At 46.7% G+C, this 20971-nt stretch overlaps 1 protein-coding gene across 4 annotated transcripts in view; it reads right to left on the bottom strand.

Moving 5' to 3' along the window:
• Positions 1–20971, bottom strand: part of pcyt1aa (phosphate cytidylyltransferase 1A, choline a) — a 43725-nt gene that overhangs the window by 20111 nt on the left and 2643 nt on the right. For 3 of the 4 annotated variants that reach the window (XR_007956545.1, XR_007956544.1, XM_052018794.1), the window contains exons 2-4: positions 11207–11303; positions 8606–8735; positions 1700–1799 (exon numbers count right to left, since the gene is read on the bottom strand). Coding sequence is in view for 1 of the 4 variants with exons in the window: in XM_052018794.1 (XP_051874754.1) it covers positions 1700–1799; positions 8606–8719 (214 nt within the window). In the remaining 3 variants the exon portion in view is untranslated. The remainder of the gene's footprint in view (positions 1–1699; positions 1800–8605; positions 8736–11206; positions 11304–20971) is intronic. The other variant, XR_007956546.1, reaches the window with a different exon arrangement.

The following is a 20971-nucleotide window of genomic DNA, read 5'->3' as shown; positions in this document are numbered from 1 at the left end:
GCAACCTTGAGGGATCTATGGACGTGGACCCCAAGATCCCTCTGTACCTCCACACTGCTAAGAGTCCTGCCATTAACATTGTATTCTGCCTTCAAATTCGATCTCCTGTCAGGGGTAAGTTTGTTTTTACACGGAGAGTGGTGGGTGCGTGGAGTGCGCTGCCTGCGGAGGTTGTGGGGGCCGATACATCGGGGACATTTAAGATACTCTTAGATAGACACATGAATGATGGAGAAATGGGGGGCTATGTGGGAGAGAAGGGTTGGATGGATCTTAGAGCAGGATAAAATATTGGCACAATGTTGTGGGCCGAAGGGCCTGTACTGTACTGTAATGTTCTACATTCTATAATTGGCTGAAATCATTGAAATGTCCGCTGGTTACAAAAGGCACTGCAGAAGTGCAAGCCGTTCCTTATCTAATGGTTCTTGGGACATGGATCTCAGTGATGAGCTACGCTCTTGAACAGCTGCTGTCCACATTGGACAACAATCTTTCCATCTCAGATTTGGAATCAACGATTAACCAATAATTTAGAATCAACCATGAACCAATGGCTCCTGCCATCTATGGAAAGTATTCTGGAACATCCACCACCCTCTGCCTGTAGAAGGGCCTTGCAGCATCACCACCTCTTCAAGGCAACAAGGGGGAAGACAACACAAGCTGTAACTCCCACATCTCCAGAATAAGAGATGACTTCATGCCACTGTTCACCTTCTGAACATGCTGACAATTCATGATGGCAGCAATCCTCACTTCCACAGCCAATTATCAAATCGGGCCAACTTCAACACAAGGAAAAGCATTAGGAAGGCCACATCAACACATATCCAGTCGAGCCTAAAGGGCATCCCTCTACCATGCAAAGTACAAACACTGGAAGAGGTGGCCATTCAGTCCTTCAGGTCAGTTCTATTCACAACTCTATCCTTCAATCATCTTAAACACCTCAGTTAAGTTACTCCTTACATTCCACACTTCAGCTTAGACTCTGCAAGAAGTCCTCACCGTTTAAACTTTGAATCGCCAGTATCATCCTGGTTAATCGGTGCATTTTCCCTTCCAAGTTCAATACATCTTTCATTAAGCAGCAAACAACCTGGTGGAGGAACTCAGTGGAATTGTCGACATTTCAGGTGAAAGATGACAGGCAGGTAGTGGCGGGGAGGGGAGAGGAGGGCGGGGTGGAGTTGGGAGACAGTGGCAGGTGGATGACAGATGGAGGCAGACAAACACAGAAAAAAAAATGAGAGGCAGATGGAGCGAGATGGGGTGGTGATCTGCCCGTCATCTTTCACCCCTCCCCAGTCCACCATTCACCTCAGACTCCTGTCTCACCACTCCCCCTCTCCCCTTTATACTGGCACCTCCCCTCTCCACCCTCAATCCTGATGCAGGGATTCAACACGAAACGTCGACAATTTTTTCCCCCCCACAGACGCTGCTCGACCCGCTGAGTTCCTCCAGCAGATTGCTTGTTGCTCCAGATTCCGGCATCTGCAGTCTCTTGTGTTTGTATCTATCGTTAAGGTGTGCTGCCTTGCACTGCATGTGGTACTCCGGATGGGGACTGACCAGTGCTTTGTAAACTGGACCCCCAAACACACCATCAACCTTTCATTCATTAGTGAAGGGGCTTGTGACAGTGAGGAGGAGGTCAATAGCTACACAAAATCACAGTTGTCTCGGTACTCACAGGGTGTCCCAACCTTGGCCTCTTCAAATGTCACACGTTCGTATGGTTTGTCACTTATCACTCCGTTCTCATTTGCGAAGGGAGCCGGCATCGAAAGGGTCTGAAATGAAGAGTTGTCAAGAGAGAAGGGACTTAAGGTTAATGAGGGGCGTCTACTGCAGGTGGTACCAGAGGGTAACTGCTCCCCAGAGTCACTGGGCAATGCCGTTAATCAGTGATTCGATTCTTTGGAACGCTTTCTCTGCAGAAAGCGGCACACAATCAAACTGTTGACTGGGGAGGATGCCACAGTGCAACGTGACGTCAAATAGGGGAACGTCACGTTGCACTGAGGCATCCTCCGACCATCGTCAGTTCCATGCAACAGCTGGGGTGATGAGGGGGGTGATGGGGGGGTGGGGGTGCAGAATGTGGTCGACAGGTCAGGGGCAGTAAGGGATGGACAATAAATGCCATAATTTCCAGCAACCCACCTTCTGTGGAGGAAACGCTGAAAGGGAATGCTGAGAGGTTTAAGGCCGCTGACAGCAAGATAACCTACAGTGGGGAATCTTATTGTAAGGTTAACAGATACTGGGCTCAGCACCTGGGGACTGGAGGCCTTGAGTTACAAGGAGAGGCTGGGACTTTATTCCCCAGAGTGTAGGGAGGCCATGGGGTGACCTTATAGAGCTTTATAAAATCATGAGGGGCATAGATAGGGTGGATGGTCACAATCATTTCCCCAGGGTAGGGGAGCCTCAGCCTCCTACACTCCAGCGAAAACAGTCCCAGCCCAGTCTCTTGTTATATAACCAAAGCCCTCCAGTCCCGGCAACATCCTTGTGGAACTTTTCTCAAGTGCCGCAGAGGCTCAGTGGCGGAGTATATTTAAGACAAGAGATCGATAGATTTCTGGATATTGGTATTGGTATATTATTGTCACTTGTACCGAGGTACAGTGAAAATCTTGTCTTGCATACCGATCATACAGATCAATTGATTACACAGTGCATTGAGGTAGTACAGGGTAAAAACTTGGATATGAACAGAATCAAGGCACATGGAGTTGCAAAGTAGAATGGTGCTGAAGTAAATGATCAGCCATTACCTTATTGAGCAATGTAGCGGGTGTGAAGGGCTGACTACTCCACTCTTATCTCCATTTCTCATGTTCTTGTCACTGCCATCTATACAAGCTTGAGGTTCACAAACTGATTGTCATGTTTCCTGAACAGCCTCAAAAACAGGTACCTCATTGGCTATAAAGTGCTGGGGGTTGGCAAACAAAACAGACTATGCAAAGAGACTATTTTTAAAAATTACCATGACCACCACACTGGTAGTTCAGAGCACAATGATACTCCACCACCAGGGCCCCCAGCGGTAGCACGCATGAATGCACTGCTGCTAAAGCTGCCACATGCATGATGCATGCCCCTGGAATTTCTTCATCAAGGGGTTAGCTATGCCACAATATAAGCTCCCGGCCTCAGTGGACAAACTGGGAGGTCAGATGCCAGCAGGCTTGAGATCAGGAGCTGAAGTGTGTGAACAGAAGCTCTTCTTTGGCCACTTGATGGGCAGTTAAGGGCAACCATAGAACCATACAGCACAAAACAGGCCCTTCGGCCCACCATGTTGTGCCGTCCATCAGACCACCCTCACACTACCTAACCCCTTCCTTCTGCATATCCCTCTATCTCACGTTCCTCCATATGCCTATCCAACAAGCTCTTGAACCTGTTCAATGTATCTGCCTCCACCACCACCCCAGGCAGTGCATTCCATGCACCAACCACTCTCTGGGTGAAAAACCTCCCTCTGACATCTCCCCTGAACCTCCCACCCATAACCTTAAAGCCATGACCTCTCGTCTTGAGCACTGGTGCCCTGGGAAGGAGGCGCTGACTGTCTACTCTATCTATTCCTCTCAATATTTTATATACCTCTATCATGTCTCCTCTCATCCTCCTCCTTTCCAGTGAATAAAGCCCTAGCACCTTAAGCCTCTCCTCATATTCAATACTCTCCAATCCAGGCAGCATCCTGGTAAATCTCCTCTGCACCCTCTCCAATGCCTCCACAACCTTCCTATAATGAGGCGACCAGAACTGAACACAGTACTCTAAGTGTGGCCTAACTAGAGTTTTGTAAAGCTGCATCATCACCTCGCGGCTCTTAAACTCAATCCCGCGACTTATGAAAGCCAACATCCCATTGGCCTTCTTAACTGCTCTTTCCACCTGTGAGGCAACTTTCAATGAACTGTGAATATGAACCCCCAGATCCCTCTGCTCCTCCACACTGCCAAGTACCTTGCCATTTACCAGTACTCTGCCCTGGAGTTTGTCCTTCCAAAGTGTACCACCTCACACTTCTCTGGATTGAACTCCATCTGCCACTTGTCAGCCCAGCTCTGCATCCTATCAATATCCCTCTGTAAGCTCCGACAGCCCTCCACACTATCCACAACACCGCCTATCTTAGTGTCGTCTGCAAACTTACTAACCCAGCCCTCCACCCCCTCATCTAAGTCATCTATAAATATCACAAAAAGTAAGAGGTCCCAGGACCGATCCCTGCGGGACACCACTAGTCACTGCCTTCCAATCCGAGGGCACTCCTTCCACCACAACCCTCTGCTTTCTCCATGCAAGCCAATTCCTAATCCACACAGCCAAGCTTCCTTGGATCCCTTGGCCTCTGACCTTCTGAAGAAGCCTACCATGAGGAACCTTATCAAATGCCTTTCTAAAATCCATGTAAACCACATCCACCGCACTGCCCTCATCAATCTTCCTGGTCACCTCCTCAAAGAACTCTATCAGGCTTGTGAGGCAAGATCTTCCCTTCACAAAGCCATGCTGGCTGTCCCTAATCAGTCCATGATTCTCAAGGTGTTCATAAATCCTATCCCTTAGAATCCTTTCTAACAGCTTACCCACCACAGACGTGAGACTCACCGGTCTATAATTCCCTGGCCTATCCCTATTACCTTTTTTGAACAAGGGGACAACATTCGCAACCCTCCAATCCTCCGGCACCACCCCCGTAGACAACGAGGACTCAAAGATCCTTACCAGCGGTTCAGCAATCTCCTCCCTAGCCTCTCGAAGCAGCCTGGGGAAAATCCCGTCTGGCCCCGGAGATTTATCTGTCTTAATATTATTTAACAACTTCAACACATCCTCTCTCTTGATATCAACAACCTCGAGAACATTACCCCTACCAGCACTCCCTTCCGCATCATCAAGATCCCTCTCCCTGGTGAATACCGAAGAGAAGTACTCATTCAGAACTTCTCCCACTTCCGCCGCCTCCAGGCAAATTCTCCCACCTTTGTCCTTAATCGGACCTACCTTCACCCTAGCCATCCTCCTACCCTTCACGTACTTGAAAAAGGCCTTGGGATTTTCCTTAACCCTACTAGCCAAAGCCTTTTCATGTCCCCTTCTAGCTCTCCTCAGCCCTTTCTTAAGTTCCTTCCTCGCTACCCTATATTCCTCACGGGCCCTGTCTGAACCTTGCTGCTTATACCTCACGTATGCTACCTTCTTCTCCCTAACAAGTCGTTCCACCTCTCTCGTCACCCACGGTTCCTTCACCCTGCCATTCCTTCTCTGCCTCACCGGGACATATTTATCCCTAACATCCTGCATAAGATCCCTGAATATCGACCACAACCCCATGGTACATTTTCCTTCAAAAAGGACATCCCAATTTACACTCCCAAGTTCTCTCCTTATAGCCTCATAGTTAGCCCTTCCCCAATTGAAAAACCTCTTGTCCTCTCTGCACCTGTCCCTGTCCATGACAATTTTAAAGGTTATGGAGCAATGGTCACTGTCCCCCAAATGCTCACCCACCAATAGATCCTTCACCTGTCCCGGTTCATTTCCTAAAACTAGATCTAACATGGCATTCCCTCTAGTCGGCCTGTCGACATACTGCGTCAGGAATCCCTCCTGGACACACTTAACAAATTCCGTCCCATCCAAACCTTTGGCACTAAGCAGGTTCCAGTCTATATTTGGGAAGTTGAAGTCTCCCATTATAACAACCCTGTTATTTCTGCTTCTCTCCAAACACTGCCTGCCAATCTGCTCCTCTATATCTCTACTGCTACCGGGGGGCCGATAGATACTCCTAGTAGAGTAACTGCTCCTTTCTTCTTCCTTAATTCCACCCATACGGACTCTAGAGATGATCCTTCTACAACATCCATCCTTTCCACAGCTGTAACAGTGTCCCTGACCAGTATCGCCACCCCTCCTCCTCTTCTCCCCCCTTCCCCATCCCTCTTAAAACACCGAAAACCAGGAATATTCAATATCCACTCCTCTCCTGACGTCAGCCACGTCTCAGTAATAGCCACGATATCATAGTCCCCCATACTTATCCAAGCCCTCAGTTCATCCCCTTATTCCTGACACTTCTTGCATTTAAGTAAACACACTTCAGTCCATCTACCTTACTACTTTTACAGCCTGTATTCTGCTTCTCCTTCCCCAAAGCCTCTCTACCTGTTTGATCTAACTTTTTCCCATTCCCTTCTTCCTCTGACCTACTCCTCCGGTTCCCATCCCCCTCACAAACTAGTTTGAACCCTCCCGAACCACCCTAGCAAATCTCGCCGCAAGGATATTGGCCCCCTTCTGGTTCGGGTGTAACCCGTCCTCTCTGTACAGGTCCCACCTTCCCGAGAAGAGATCCCAATGATCCAGAAATCTAAAACCCTCCCTCCTGCACCAGCTTCTCAGCCATGCATTTATCTGCCACCTCCTCCTATTCCTACCTTCACTATCACGTGGCACTGGCAGCAATCCCGAGATTGCTACCCTTGAGGTCCTGTTCCTCAATTTTCTGCCTAGCTCCCTGAACTCACACTTCAGGACCTCATCCCCCTTCCTACCTATGTCATTGGTGCCAATAAGGACCACAACTTCTGGCTGCTCTCCCTCCCGCTCAAGAATTCTGTGGACCCGATCAGTGACATCCCGGACCCTGGCACCTGGGAGGCAACATACCATCCAGGATTCATGCTCACTGCCACAGAACCTCCTGTCTGTTTCCCTGACTATCGAGTCCCCTATCATTACCGCATGTCTCTTTCCCATCCTTCCCTTCTGAGCAGCAGTACCAGTCCCAGTGCCAGAGACCTGGTAACTGCAGCTAGGCCCCTGCAGGTCATCCCCCTCAACAGCTTCCAAGGCAGAACACTTGTTACTGAGGGGAACAGCCTCCGGCGTTCTCTGTCCTATCTGCCTGCCTGACTCCTTCTTCCTCTTCCCTCCCCTGACAGTCACCATTCTATCTGCCTCCTGAACCTCAGATGTACCTACCCTAAGGGGGGGTGACTGTCACCTGATGCACCGTGTCTACATAACTCTCTCCCTCCCTTATGCTGCGCAGTGTTTGTAGCTGCAACGAATCACAATGCTGAGAAGCAGGGAGCAATAATCCCTGGGGACTGGGCAGAGATCCTGTAAATTCACCACTTACACTAATCACTTCAACTTGGGAATCACAAGTGCAATTTCAAAATTAGTATTTGCCAAACTGGGAGCTGCTGTTAAAGTGAGAAAAAACTTGATCCAAGAACATAGAACGTGAATGTACAGCAGGAACAGGCCCTTTGGTGTCTGTGCTCACCAATCTAAATTAATCCCATCTGCCTGCACATGGTCCATATCCCTCTGTTTCCTGCCTGTTCATGTGTCTGTCTAAATGCCCGTTAAATGTTGCTTTCATATCTGCTTCGACCACTTCCCCTACCAGCAAGTTTCAAGCACTTACAACTCTCTTTGTAAAAAAAAACTTGTTTCACAAATCTCCTTTAAAGTTTCCCCTCTCAGCTTAAACCTATGCTCTTTAGGATTTGACATTTCCACCCTGGGAAAAAGACTCTGTCTGTCTACCCCATCTGTGCCTCTAATCATTTTATAAACTTCTATCAGGTTGCTCCTCAGTCTCTGATACCTCAGAGAAAATAATCCAAGTTTGTCCAACCTCTCCCTATAGCTAATACTCTCTAATCCAGGCAACATCCTGGTGAACCTCTTCTGCACCCTCTCCAAAGTCTCCACATCCTTCCTGTAATGGAGCAACCAGAACTGCACTCAATACTCCAAATGTGGCTGAACCAAGGTTTTGGACAACTGCAACATGACTTCCTGAGCAGACGGTAGACCAACATAAGTAGATCAATTCAACGCTAGAGCTTGCTCCATCATTCAGTAAGGTCATGACCAATCCATTCTTATGCTCAACTCTTCCCCTACCTCTTGACTCCCTTGTGATCCAAATGCCTCAATCTCAGTCTTGAATGTATTTAATGACTCTGCTTTTACTGGTCTCTGGGGTAGACAATTCCATTGACAGGAGAAATTCCTCCTCATTCCCATCTTAAGTGGGTAAACTTTTACTCTGAAACTGTGCTTGTTCTAGGATATTCCCACTAGGGGGTTAAGGAAAGCTTGAATAGAGTGGAGCTATTTTCTGTAGAAGAGAAGGGATCTAATAGACCTCCAAATGATTATGATGAGCTTGACAGGTCAGATGCAAAGAAGATGTGGGCAAGTTCAAAATATAATGTATAAAATAGTCACTAATAAGCCAAAAAGATGTCAGGGGAGTGCTGAGAATGGAACCCCACTCCCATCAGATAAGTTAGTGGTGAAACGGAGGTGGGATTAGGGGGGGGTAACCTAGTAATGAGGAGGCAAGGAATAGAAGATGGAGAGAGATCAAGAGGGGTGAGAAGAGACTCATATGGAGTAGGGCCACCAGCAAGGAGCAGTTGTGCCAAGTGACTTGTTCCTGGGTTGGAGATGAATAAATGGAGCTACAGTCTCTGGACTTTAACAGCTGCCCAGCGAATATCCCACTCGATAACAAGTAACATGATCACCTCCCCACACTCACCAATCGTGAGATCTTCACTGGGATGGTGGGGTCATCATTGGTGGTGCCATTGGAACCTGTCCCGTCCTTCCTCCTCTTTCTGCAGTTCAATTTGGCACCAAACTGCATCTCCATCTCATCGGGTGACTGACTGGGCAAAAGAACAAAATAAACAAATGTACATCTGTGTCTGAAATCTAAACTGCAAAAGCTACAGGTCCTAGAACAAGATATTAAAGAGCAGGTGGGATCTCTACAGAACTGGGTGTTGCACCCAAAGCCTTTTGTCACACACACGATGTGCAGATAAGAACACACACACAAGGGTGCAAAACAAAGTTTTCCACTGTGCCTTGGTACATGTGCCAGTAATAAACCAATTTACCAAACGGCCTTTCTCATGCTGTATAATGTAATAGTGCCTCCTCATGTACTACGGAGATGTGGTCGATGTTCAGGGATCTTTTGCAGGATGTTAGGGATAAATTTGTCCCAGTGAGGCAGAGAAGGAATGGCAGGGTGAAGGAACCGTGGGTGACGAGAGAGGTGGAACAACCAGTTAGGAAGAAGGCGGCAGCATACATAAGGTGTAAGCAGCAAGGATCAGACAGGGCTCGTGAGGAATACAGAGTAGCAAGGAAGGAACAAGAAAGGGCTGAGGAGACCGAGAAGGGGACATGAAAAGGCTTTGGCGAGTAGGGTTAAGGAGAATCCCAAGGCTCTTTTCTCGTACGTGAAGAGCAGAAGGACGGCTAGAGCAAAGGTGGGTCTGATAAAGACAAAGGTGGGAGGATGTGCCTGGAAGCTGTGGAAGTGGGTGAGGTTCTCAATGAATACTTCTCTTCAGTATTCACCAAGGAGAGGGGTCGTGATGATGCTGAGTACAGTGTTGGTAAGGGTAATGTTCTAGAGTATGTAGATATCAAGAGAGAAGACATGTTGGAGTTGTTAGAAAATATTAGGACAGATAGTCCTAAAGGAATATTCCCCAGGCTGCTTCGTGAGGCAAGGGAGGAGATTGCTGAACTGCTGGTTAGGATCTTTGAGTCCTCATTGGCCACGGAGATGGTACCGGAAGATTGGAGGGTGGCGAATGTTGTCCCCTTATTCAAAAAAGGTAGTAGGGATAGTCCAGGGAATTACAGACCAGTGAGCCTTACGTCAGTGGTGGGTAAGCTGTTAGAAAGGATTCTAAGAGATAGGATCTATGAGCATTTAGAGAATCATGGACTGATTAGAGACAGCCAGCATGGCTTCGTGAAGGGAAGATCTTGCCTCACTAGCCTGATAGTGACCAGGAAGATTGATGAGGGTAGTGCAGTAGATGTGGTCTACATGGATTTTAGTAAGGCGTTTGTTAAGGTTCCGCATGGTAACCAAGGGATCCAGGGAGGCTTGGCCGTGTGGATTCAGAATTGGCTTGCCTGTAGAAAGCAGAGGGTTGTGGTGGAGGGAGTGCATTCGGATTGGAGGGCTGTGACTAGTGGTGTCCCACAGGGATCGGTTCTGGGACCTCTACTTTTTGTGATATTTATTAATGACTTAGATGAGGGGGTGGAAGGGTAGGTTAGCAAGTTTGCAGATGACACAAAGATCGGTGGTGTTGTGGATAGTGTGTAGGGATGTCGAAGCTTACAGAGGGATATTGATAGGATGTAGAGCTGGGCTGACAAGTGGCAGATGGAGTTCAATCCAGAGAAGTGTGAGGTAGTACACTTTGGAAGGACAAACTCCAAGGCAGAGTACAAGGTAAATGGCAGGATTCTGGGCAGTGTAGAGGAGCAGAGGGATCTGGGGGTTCATATCCACAGATCACTGAAAGTCGCCTCACAGGTAGATAGGGTAGTTAAGAAAGTTTATGGGATGTTCGCTTTATAAGTCATGGGATCGAGTTTAACAGCCGCAAAGTAATGATGTAGCTTTACAAAACTCTGGTTAGTCCACACTTAGAGTACTGTGTCCAGTTCTGGTTGCCTCATTATAGGAAGGATGTGCAGGCATTGGAAAGGGTGCAGAGGAGATTTACCAGGATGCTGCCTGGATTAGAGAGTATGGATTATGAGGAGAGACTAAAGGAGCTAGGGCTTTACTCATTGGAGAGGAGGAGGATGAGGGGAGACAATGATAGAGGTGTACAAGATATTAAGAGGAATAGATAGAGTGGACAGCCAATGCCTCTTTCCCAGGGCACCAATGCTCAAAACAAGAGGACATGGCTTTAAGGTAATGGGTGGGAAGTTCAAGGGAGATGTCAGAGGGAGGTTTTTCACCCAGAGAGTGGTTGGTGCATGGAATGCGCTGCCTGGGGTGGTGGTGGAGGCTGATACATTGGTCAAGTTCAAGAGATTGTTAGGTAAGCATATGGAGGAATTTAAGATAGAGGGATATGTGGGAGGAAGGGGTTAGATAGTCTTATGTGTGGTTTGAAGGTCGGCACAACATGGTGGGCCGAAGGGCCTGTATTGTGCTGTATTGTTCTATGGTTCTATGGTAAAATTCTGCTCTCACTGTTAAATATTGTGCCCAAATGACAACACATCTCCTGAGCAGCTGAGAAAAGAGTCTGTGAACACCACAAGGATTCAAAAGGCCCTCTGGCGTGCAAATCAGTTTGTTCTGTACCTGTGAAGAGCTTGAGGACGGCCTCAATCCAGCCTCTGGCTAGCAAGATTCTTCAGCATAAAACCACAGCAAGGTTGGAACACCTGGACAGGCTCAGCTGCAGAAATGAGAAAGGTTACACAATGACGACGTGATCTCCTGAGCTTTACGGTCATTATTCCACTGCCCCCCTCTCTGTAATCCCTGCCATGGCCAAGAGAGCTCACCAGCACCTCCACTTCCTCAGGCAGCTAAAGAAATTTGGCATGTCCCTGTTGACCCTCACCAATTTTTATAGATGCACGACAGAAACCATCCTATCCAGATGTATCACAGCTTGGTACGGCAACTGCTCTGCCCGTGACTGCAAAAAACTGCAGAGAGCAGTGGACACAGCTCAGCACATCACGGAAACCAGCCTCCCCTCCCTGGATTCTTACTACACTTCTCACTGCCTCGGCAAAGCAGCCAGCGTAATCAAAGACCCCTCCCACCCCGGACATTCTCTCTTCTTGCCCCTCCCATTGGGCTGAAGATAAATATGCCTGAAAGCACGTACCACCAGGCTCAAGGACAGCTTCTATCCCACTGTTATAAGACTATTGAATGGTTCCCTAGTACGAAAAGATGGACTCTTGACCTCACAATCTACCTCGTTATGGCCTTGCACCTTATTGTCTGCCTGCACTGCACTTTCTCTATAACTGTAACACTTTACTCTGCATTCTGTTATTGCTTTTCCCTTGTACTACCTCAATGCACTGATGTGATGAAATGATCTGTATGGATGGCATGCAAAACAAAGTTTTTCACTGTACCTCGGTACATGTGACAATAATAAACCAATTTACCAAACACACTACCCTTCCAGATCTCTGTGTTCCTACTCATCCCAACTTTAACTGTTCCACCATTGGCAGCTGTGCTGCTGAGAATTCCCTCTCTAAAACTCTCCATCTACCCACCTTTAATCAACTCCCCAAAACCTGCCTTTTGACCAAACTGAACACAGTTACTCAGGTCAGGTCTGACCAAACCTCTGTACCTTTGCACTCCATTAGCTTTTATTGACAGTTGTATTTCCAGTCCTTAATTTCCTCCCACAGCTTCCTTGAGCACAAACTTCCAGCTAACACTGCAGTGAGGGAGCGCTGCAATGTTGAAGGAGGGGTCCTTCAGGTATCTTCCTAGATGTTAAAGCTCACTGCTGTGCCTTTCCCACTTGCTCTCTCGCTCTCGCTCTCTCTCACAATCACACTCACACATTTACGACTAAACAGTTGCATGTGCACAAAATGTTTGTGAAATGTTAGCTTGCTCTCATGAGCTTGACATGTCACACAGAACAGACAGAGCACCTTGTGGGTGTGAGGCTACAAAGGCTTTGCAGATAAAACAGGTCATTAGATTCACAAAGCTAATGACTGAAATATTCCCTCTATGCAGGGTGCTAGAAAGGGAAGGCCTTTCCGTAATCTCTTTTACAATCTCTGGATTTCTCACAGCACTTTACAACTAATGAGGTACTGTGTCTGATACTGTTGCAAGATAGGATATGTGGCAGGACCCTTGAGCACAGTAAGCTCAGACAAACAACGAGGTGACGAGATCATCATCTGTTTTTGTGATGTTAGATGAAGATTAAACATTATGACTGTGTTCTGGGGTCAGGGTTATACACCATGGAAACATGTCCTTCGCTCCATGCCAACCACAGCACCTTCCTGAACTAGTCCCATTTGCCCGTGTTTGGCCCATATCCCTCTAAACCTTTCCAATCCATGTACCCATCCAAGTGCCTTTTAAATGTTGTTAATGTACCTGCCTCAACCACTTCCTCTGGCAGCTCGTTCCATATCCCCACCACCCTCTGTGTGAAAAACATGTCCCTTAGGTCCCCTTTAAATCTTTCCCCTCTCACCTTAAACTTATGCCCTCTAGTTTTAGACTCCCCTACCCTGGGGAAAAAGCTGTGACCATCCACCTTATCCATGCCCCTCATGATTTTTATAAACCTCCATAAAGAATTGCAATTGGTTTATTATTGTCACTTGTACTGAGGTACAGTGAGAAACTTGTCTTGCACACTGTTCATACAGATCAATTTATTACACAGTGCATTGAGGTAGTACAGGGTAAGACAACACAGGATTCAGAAAAAAGTGTCACAGCAACAGAGAAAGTGCAGTGCGGGCAGACAATAAGGTGCAAGATCAGAATGAGGCAAATTATGAGGTCAAGAATCCATCCCTCAGCCTCCTTCGTTCCAAGGAAAACAGCTCCAGCCTAATCAGACCTACCTTATAACTCAAGCCCTCCAGTCCCAGCAACATCCTTGTGAACCCTTTCTGCACCCTCTCTAACTTAATCACATCCTGCCTATAATACGGCAACCAAAACTGCACACAATATTCCAGGTTCAGTATCACCAACATCCTACACAGCTGTAACACAATGTCCCAACTCTTGTACTCAATGCCCGTCCAATGAAGGCAATTGCATCATATGCCTTCTTCACTGCCTTGGCCATCTATGTCACCACATTCAGTGAACTATGCACTTGTACTCCTAGGTCTCTCTGTTCTATAATGCTCCTCATTCACCGTGTAAGTCCTGCTCTGATTTAACTTCTCAATATGCATCACTTCACACTCGTGGTGGTCAGGCAGCGTCTGTGGAGGGAAATGAGACCCAGATGAAGGGTCTCGACCCGAAACGTCACTGTCCATTTCCCTCCACACATACTGCCTGACCCGCTGAGTTCCTCTAGCTCTTTTTGTGGGCTGCTCAAACATACAAGATCCTGATGAGCTTTGAGAGGGCAGATAGGAAGATATATTTCCTCTTGGGGGAGAATGCAGAACCAAGGGTCGTTGTTTAAAGATAACAGATCACCCACTTAAAACTGATAAATTTTTTTTTCCCTCCAAGAGGGTTGAGAGCCTTTGGATCTCTCTTTCTCAAAGGGCTGTGGAAGCACTCGTTGAATGTTTTTAAGGAAGAGGTAGATAAGCAAGAGGCAAATCAGAGTTGAGGTTACAATTAGATCATCCACATCTTATCGAATGACAGAAGGCCCGAGGGACTGGGTGGCCAACTCCAAACCCCTTGTGTTTGTACATCTGAAGTACAAACCGGTACAGAGAGCCCCTGCTTGAGGTTACATTGCTGCACATTGATTGACAGGCAGTAGAATGTCTCAATGGCAAAGGCCAGTGACGTCTTGCAAAACACAAAGAAAACGACTTGCGTGCACTTTAACGGGAAATTATTCAATAGCTTTGCCCAATAGTGCAATCAGCCAAAGTACTGACACTAAGACGAAGGAGAAATGCAACTCAGTTTGACCGAAGAGGTATGCTGATTACACATGGAAGCAGGCCATTCGGCCCATGGAGCCTGCTCTGCCATTCAAAACAATTATGGCCAATCTTCAATAAATTGGTTTATTATTGTCACATGTATCAAGTAACAGTGAAAAACTTTGTTTTGCATGCCATCTATACAGACCATTTCATTACATCAGTGACTTGAGGTAGTACAAGGTAAAGCAATAACAGAATGCAGAATAAAGTGTAACAGTTACAGAGAAAGTGCAGTGCAGGCAGACAATAAGGTGCAAGGTCACAACAAGGTAGATTGTGAGGTCAAGAGTCCATCTTATCGTACTAGTGGACTATTCAATAGTCTTAAAACAGCGGGATAGATGCTGTCCTTGAGCCTGGTGGTACGTGCTTTCAGGCTTTTGTATCTTCTGCCTGATGGGAGGGGGGAGAAGAGAGAACGTCCGGGGTGGTGGATTCTGATTATGTTGGTTGCTTTACTGAGGCAGCAAGAAGTGTAGACAGAGTCCACGGAGGGGAGGCTGGTTTCTGTGATGTGTTGGGCTGTGTCCGCAACTCTCTGCAGTTTCTTGCGGTCCCAGGCAGAGCAGTTGCTGTACCAAGTCATGATGCATCCGGACAAAATGGTTTCTATTCAATACCACAGACCGCCTCTCTCCCTGTGCCCCTTGGTACCATTTAATGATGGTGATAACTCAGGGGAAAAAAACCTCAAATAACTTCAGACGGAGCTACAAGGTCAATGCATCAAGTCAACAATCCTGCACTCTAACCCAAAATGTTTAACCCTCCTTCTCTTACCACAGAGGTTATCAGAACCTGCAGCATTTTTTTGCATTTCACTCTGTTCAGCACCATCAGTACAAACACCACTAATCCCAATATTGCAAAATGTGGTGTTTGCAAGGTCCCTCTCTACATCCCACCTGCCTTGATGGCTTGTACACAGGGTAGCCGCCGATAACCCCCCACTCCAGAAATGTGCAGAGCTGAGTGGAGGAAAAGCTGACTCCTGACGGAACAGGTGAGCCACAGAACAAGTTCCATCAGTCACCAGTGCAGCTGCGTCAGTGTTACCAGAGAGAAACCTCTGGACTTGCATGGCTACAGTCACACTGCTCACATCACATGTATTAGAACACACAACAGTACAGCACAGGAACAGGCCCTTCAACCCACCATGTCTGTGCCGACCATGATGCCAAATTAAACTACACCCATTTGCCTGCACATGATCCATATCCCTCAATGCTCATGCGCCTATCTAAGAGCCTCGTTAACGCCACTTTCGTATCTGCTTCCACCACCACCACCCCTGGCAGCGATTTACAGGCACCCACCACTCTCTGTGTAAAAAAACTTGCCCTGCACATCTCCTTTGAACTTTCCCCCTCTCACCGCAAACCCATGTCCTCCAGTATTTGACATTTCCACCCTGGGAAAAACACTATCTGCCTTATCTATGTCTCTCATCAGTTCTATCAGGTCTCCCCTCAGCCTCCAATGTTCCAGACAAAACAATCCAAATTTGTCCAACCTCTTCTTATATTAGTTATAAGATTTCAAAAACTATCAAAGCACAGCTCAATCGAGCCCATGATTTAAACATCTCTCAGTGGAAGACCACATGGGAACAGGCCCTACAGCTAATCGAGTCTGCAACAATGACCGAGCATCCATCACACCAAAACACACAAAATGCTGGAGGAACTCAGCAGGTCAGGCAGCATCCACGGAGGGAAACGAACAGTCGATGTTTTGGACTGATGAAGGGTCTCGGCCTTAAATATCGACTGTTCTCTTGTGTCTCCACACATTAGGGGTAATTTACAATGACCAACTTAACCTACCAAGCTGCACATCTGTGGGGTGTGGGAGGAAACTGGAGCACCTGGAGGAAACCTATGCAGTTTCAGACAGAATGTGCAAACTCCAGAGACAGCATCCGAGGTCACAAATGAACCTGGTTCTCTGGTGCTGTGAGGCAGCAGCTCTATGCACTGTGCCACTAAAATGAGGCATCTACAAATTTCTCAAAACATCTAGAGTTCAACGACCTCCATGGCCCTGTCCATTCCTCGCTCCACAGTATCCTTGTGCCCAACAACTTGCTTACATTGGAGACACAGAGACTACAGATGCTGGAATCTGGAACAAAATTACCCACCGAGTTCCTCCAGCAGCTCATTTTATGCACCCACTTCAATTCCCTCCTTTACTTCCTCTATTGTCCCGAGCATTTCAAGTGACACTCAATTTGTCTCCCTCAACTTCTCTACTTTTGATTAGATTAGTCCACTGGTTCATTAAAGGCTTCACGTGAATGAAAGTTGATTAAAAAAGATTTCCCTCCCTAAAAGATGTTGGAAACCAGGTGGTTTACAACAGTCCTGGTATCTTTACTTTTCCAGTTTGCATCACCATTTCATCATACCATGACAAATACTATTTTTATTCAAATTAATAAACTAATAATTTAAAATCCGTAGTAGGATTTGAACTCATTTCCTTTGGATCAACAGACTGGTCCTCTGTACAATGTCTGGTAACATCCACGCTGCCATGGTGTATTGTGGAGGGTCGTGGCTGTCACGACAGCACTGCCCCTACCTGGTCAGAAGACACACCACTGCCAAGCATGGTATGGTATGGTATGGTTTGGCCTGGCCCCACCCCACCCCTGGCCATTGGCCTTTTTAAATTACCTGGGCTGGACCCCCCCAACCACCAGCCCTCCAGCATTATAAAGAGTGCCACACGTGCTTGGCTCTTGCTCTTTTGACTGCCCCAAGGGATCACCCTGCTTCATCCCAGGCCGGGGAACCATGGAACGGTGCTGGAGAGATCGTTGGTGAGGTGTGCACTGTTAATAGGGTCGGGAGCATTCTAGTTAGTATCCCCGGTAGCATAGAGCAGTGCCTGCACTGAGTCAAGGAGTGGCGGGTGTCATGTTGTTTTTCCTTGATTGTCTGTACCCAGTTCATTGTGTGTGTGTATTCTACCCCATTGCGATTTTCCCATGCTCGCTATAAACTGTACGCGTGTGTGTATTACCCTTTCCCCGGGCTTGTCTTTCATAAATAAATCATTTATCACCAAGACTGTGTTCAGAGTCCTTGCCTCTGAGACCTTGAATCTGTTTCACAACACATGGTACACAATGAGCGAGCAATGACTGATGCGGGTCAAGTCAATGAATGTATCACTGCATCAACCTTGTTTCAACGGGTAGCAAGCTCGTCTCTCAGACAGTGGGTTCAATTAAAACTGCACGATTCAACTGACTCTTCAACACAGTATTGAGTGGTGCTGCACTGACATGTGTGCTGCCTTTCAGTTGAGGCAATAAACCAAGGTCATGATGCCTGTCAAGATAATCAGCAAAGGTCTCCACAATGTCTTGGGCCAATATCTATCCCTTAATCAACTTCAAAAAATCAATGATCAAACTTCAAAAACAAAACCGTAAACTGCATGAGAATATTTTGAGGTTCCGAAAACCATTGTAGAAATTCAAGTCTTTTCTCAGACATTCCTCTCAGAAACTGATTTGATGACAAATTGATTGGGTTCACCGTCCTGTCTGTTCCACTAGTCACACTGAAGAAAATGGTGTTTTTTTAAAAAAAACTTCATTACCCAACAGTTTGATCAGCAAATGTGAACAAACAACAAAATGATACATTTCAGATTACCAGATGATGCATGCACATTAAACTGAGGGTGTGTGCTAATGACGAGAGGTTGGGCAAACTTGAGTTGTTTTCTCTGGAGCGGCGGAGGCTGAAGAGAGACCCGACAGGAGTTATGAGAGGCATAGATAGGGTAGACAGCTGGTATCTTTTTTCCAGGGTTGAATCTAATACTAGAGGACATGCACTTAAGGTGAGAGGGGGTAAGTTCAAAGGAGATGTGCGGGACAAGTTTTTCTTTTGCACAGAGAGTGGTGGGTGCCTGGAATGGGCTGCCAGGAGTGGTGGTGGAGGCAAGTGATAGAGGTGTTTCAGAGCCTCTTGGATAGGCACGTGAATGTGCAGAGAATGGAGGGATGTGGACATTGTGTAGGCAGAAGGGATTAATTTAGTTAGGTGTTTAATTACTAGTTAAATTAGTTTGGCTCAACGTCACGGGCCAAAGAGCCTGTTCCTGCGTTGTACTGTTCTATGTTCTAACTGCCTTGACTGACTGACTGAAGATGTGTGCCCTCATTCCATCAATACAAACAGTCAAGCATACAATACAGCTCGTACACGCAGCATAATGAGCTTCTCTGGCATTACATTAGCACAATCACTCCCTCCCACTGCTTTTATGGTTCCCTGACTCATCTTACATGAATGTACACCAGGGAGGGAAGGAGAAACAGGACTTGGCCTTGAACAAGGTTTGATATCTGTCACTTTCTGGCTTCCTTTACCAGATCTCAGGTTGCTAGTTCCCCTGAATTTCAAGTCTGAAGGTCAAGGGTTTGAATTCTCGATCCAGAAACTAGAACAAGTAAACACTCAGGACGGCAGCATCAAGGAGACACTGTTCTGTTCCAGAAAACCCTTCCTGAATGAGATGGTAAACCACTGTGTCTGCTTGCCCAAGATAAAAACAGCACCACTTCAAAGAACGGCAGGGGAGTTATTTCTAATGTTCAGGGATACAATTACCCCTCAAACAACATGTTTAAAACAGATATAACAACAGAAAGTTCTGGAAACGCTTAGCAGGTCAGGCAACACCCGTGGAAAGAGAAACAGGGTTAATGTTTCAGGTTGAAAACCCTTCATCAGAACTCTTTCCACAGATACGGCATGAACTGCTGAGTGTTTCCAGCATTTCTTGTTTTTATTTCAGATTTCCAGCAACCCATTTCGATCATCTGTTCATTATTCAACTGCTCTTTGTGGGAACATGCTGTCTGCAAATTGGCTGTTGCATGTCCTATCTTACAACAATCACAACACTTCAAAAGCACTCGGCTGTCTGTGATGTGCATTGGGCGTTTTAAAATGAGATATACCCAAAATGAAGAGGAAAGGGAGACAGTGAGTGGGAAGGGAGGTGAAGGGAGAGAGTGAGACGGGGGGCTTGGGGGAGGGGGGAGAGAGAGAGCGAGAGACAGACAGAGAGAAAGTGCACTGTGAAGAAGCCTACCCTTGTATTTCCTTCAACATTCCTAATCACTCATCTGATTCCTCCAACCGCCCGCACTCAGGGAGCAGGGTGACCAAAATGCTTGCGAGAAGAATATTAAAGGTTGCAGATGGAATACGTTTGCATTGATGGAGACACAAGAGACTGAACTCTGTGGAATCTGGAGCAACAAACAATCTGCTGGAGGAACTCAGCAGGTTGAGCAGCGTCTGTGGGGGGAATTCTCAACATTTCAGGTCAAAATCCTGCATCAGGATCAAACGTTGATCCAAACACTGAGTTCCTCCAGCAAAGTGTTTGTTTGCATCAATATTGTACTCGAGTATCCGACCCTATGCAGCTGTAAACTGGTCCATACCATCCAGTTGTCACTTTGAACATAGAACATTACAGCACAGTACAGGCCCTTCAGCCCACGATGTTGTGCCGACATTTTATCCTGCTCTAAGATCTATCTAACCTTTCCCTCCCACAGAGCCCTCCATTTTTCTATCATTCACGTGTCTATCTAAGAGTCTCTTAAATGTCCCTAATGTATCTGCCCCCACAACCTCTGCCGGCGGTGCGTTCCACGCTCCCACCACTCTCTGTGTAAAAAAAAACTTACCCCTGACATCCCCCTTATACTTTCCTCCAATCACCTTAAAATTATGATTCCCCCCATGTTAGCCATTTTTGCCCCGGGAAAAAGTCTCTAACTGTCCACTTGATCTATGCCTCTTATCATCTTGTACACCTCTATCAAGTCACCTCTCAACGTCCTTCTCTCCAAAGAGAAAAGCACCAGCTCGCTCAACCTATTCTCATAAGACATGCTCTTCAATCCAGGCAGCATCCTGATAAATCTCCTCTGCACCCTCTCTAAAGCTTCCACATCTTTCCTATAATGAGGCAACCAGAGCTGAACACAATACTTAAAGTGTGATCTAACCAGAGTTCTATAGAGCTGCAACACTACCTCGCGGCTCTTGAACTCAAGTACCCCGACTAATGAAGGTCAACACACCATATACCTTCCTAATAACCCTATCGACCTGCGCAGCAACCTTGAGGGATCTATGGACGTGGACTCTATGAGCTTTAACGTGAGAAGAGTAGAAAACTCCTCAAACAGTTCCATCTCTTGACCAATCTGTACCTACTTTACAAGCCAGGATTTTCTTCATCCAATTCCACCCAAACCTCTGTAACTGAAAAAAAAAGAACTAAAAGACACAAAACAGAACAGCCCACAAAACAATTCTTCCTTCTACAATGGAAAAATACACCTTGCAATACAACGCTCTGTCTGTTTAAT

Source organism: Pristis pectinata, chromosome 6 (genome assembly GCF_009764475.1).
Source record: "Pristis pectinata isolate sPriPec2 chromosome 6, sPriPec2.1.pri, whole genome shotgun sequence".
Classification (NCBI taxonomy): Eukaryota; Metazoa; Chordata; class Chondrichthyes; order Rhinopristiformes; family Pristidae; genus Pristis; species Pristis pectinata.
The sequence above is the reverse complement of the archived record's forward strand: the minus strand, read 5'-3'. Positions and strand labels throughout refer to the sequence as shown.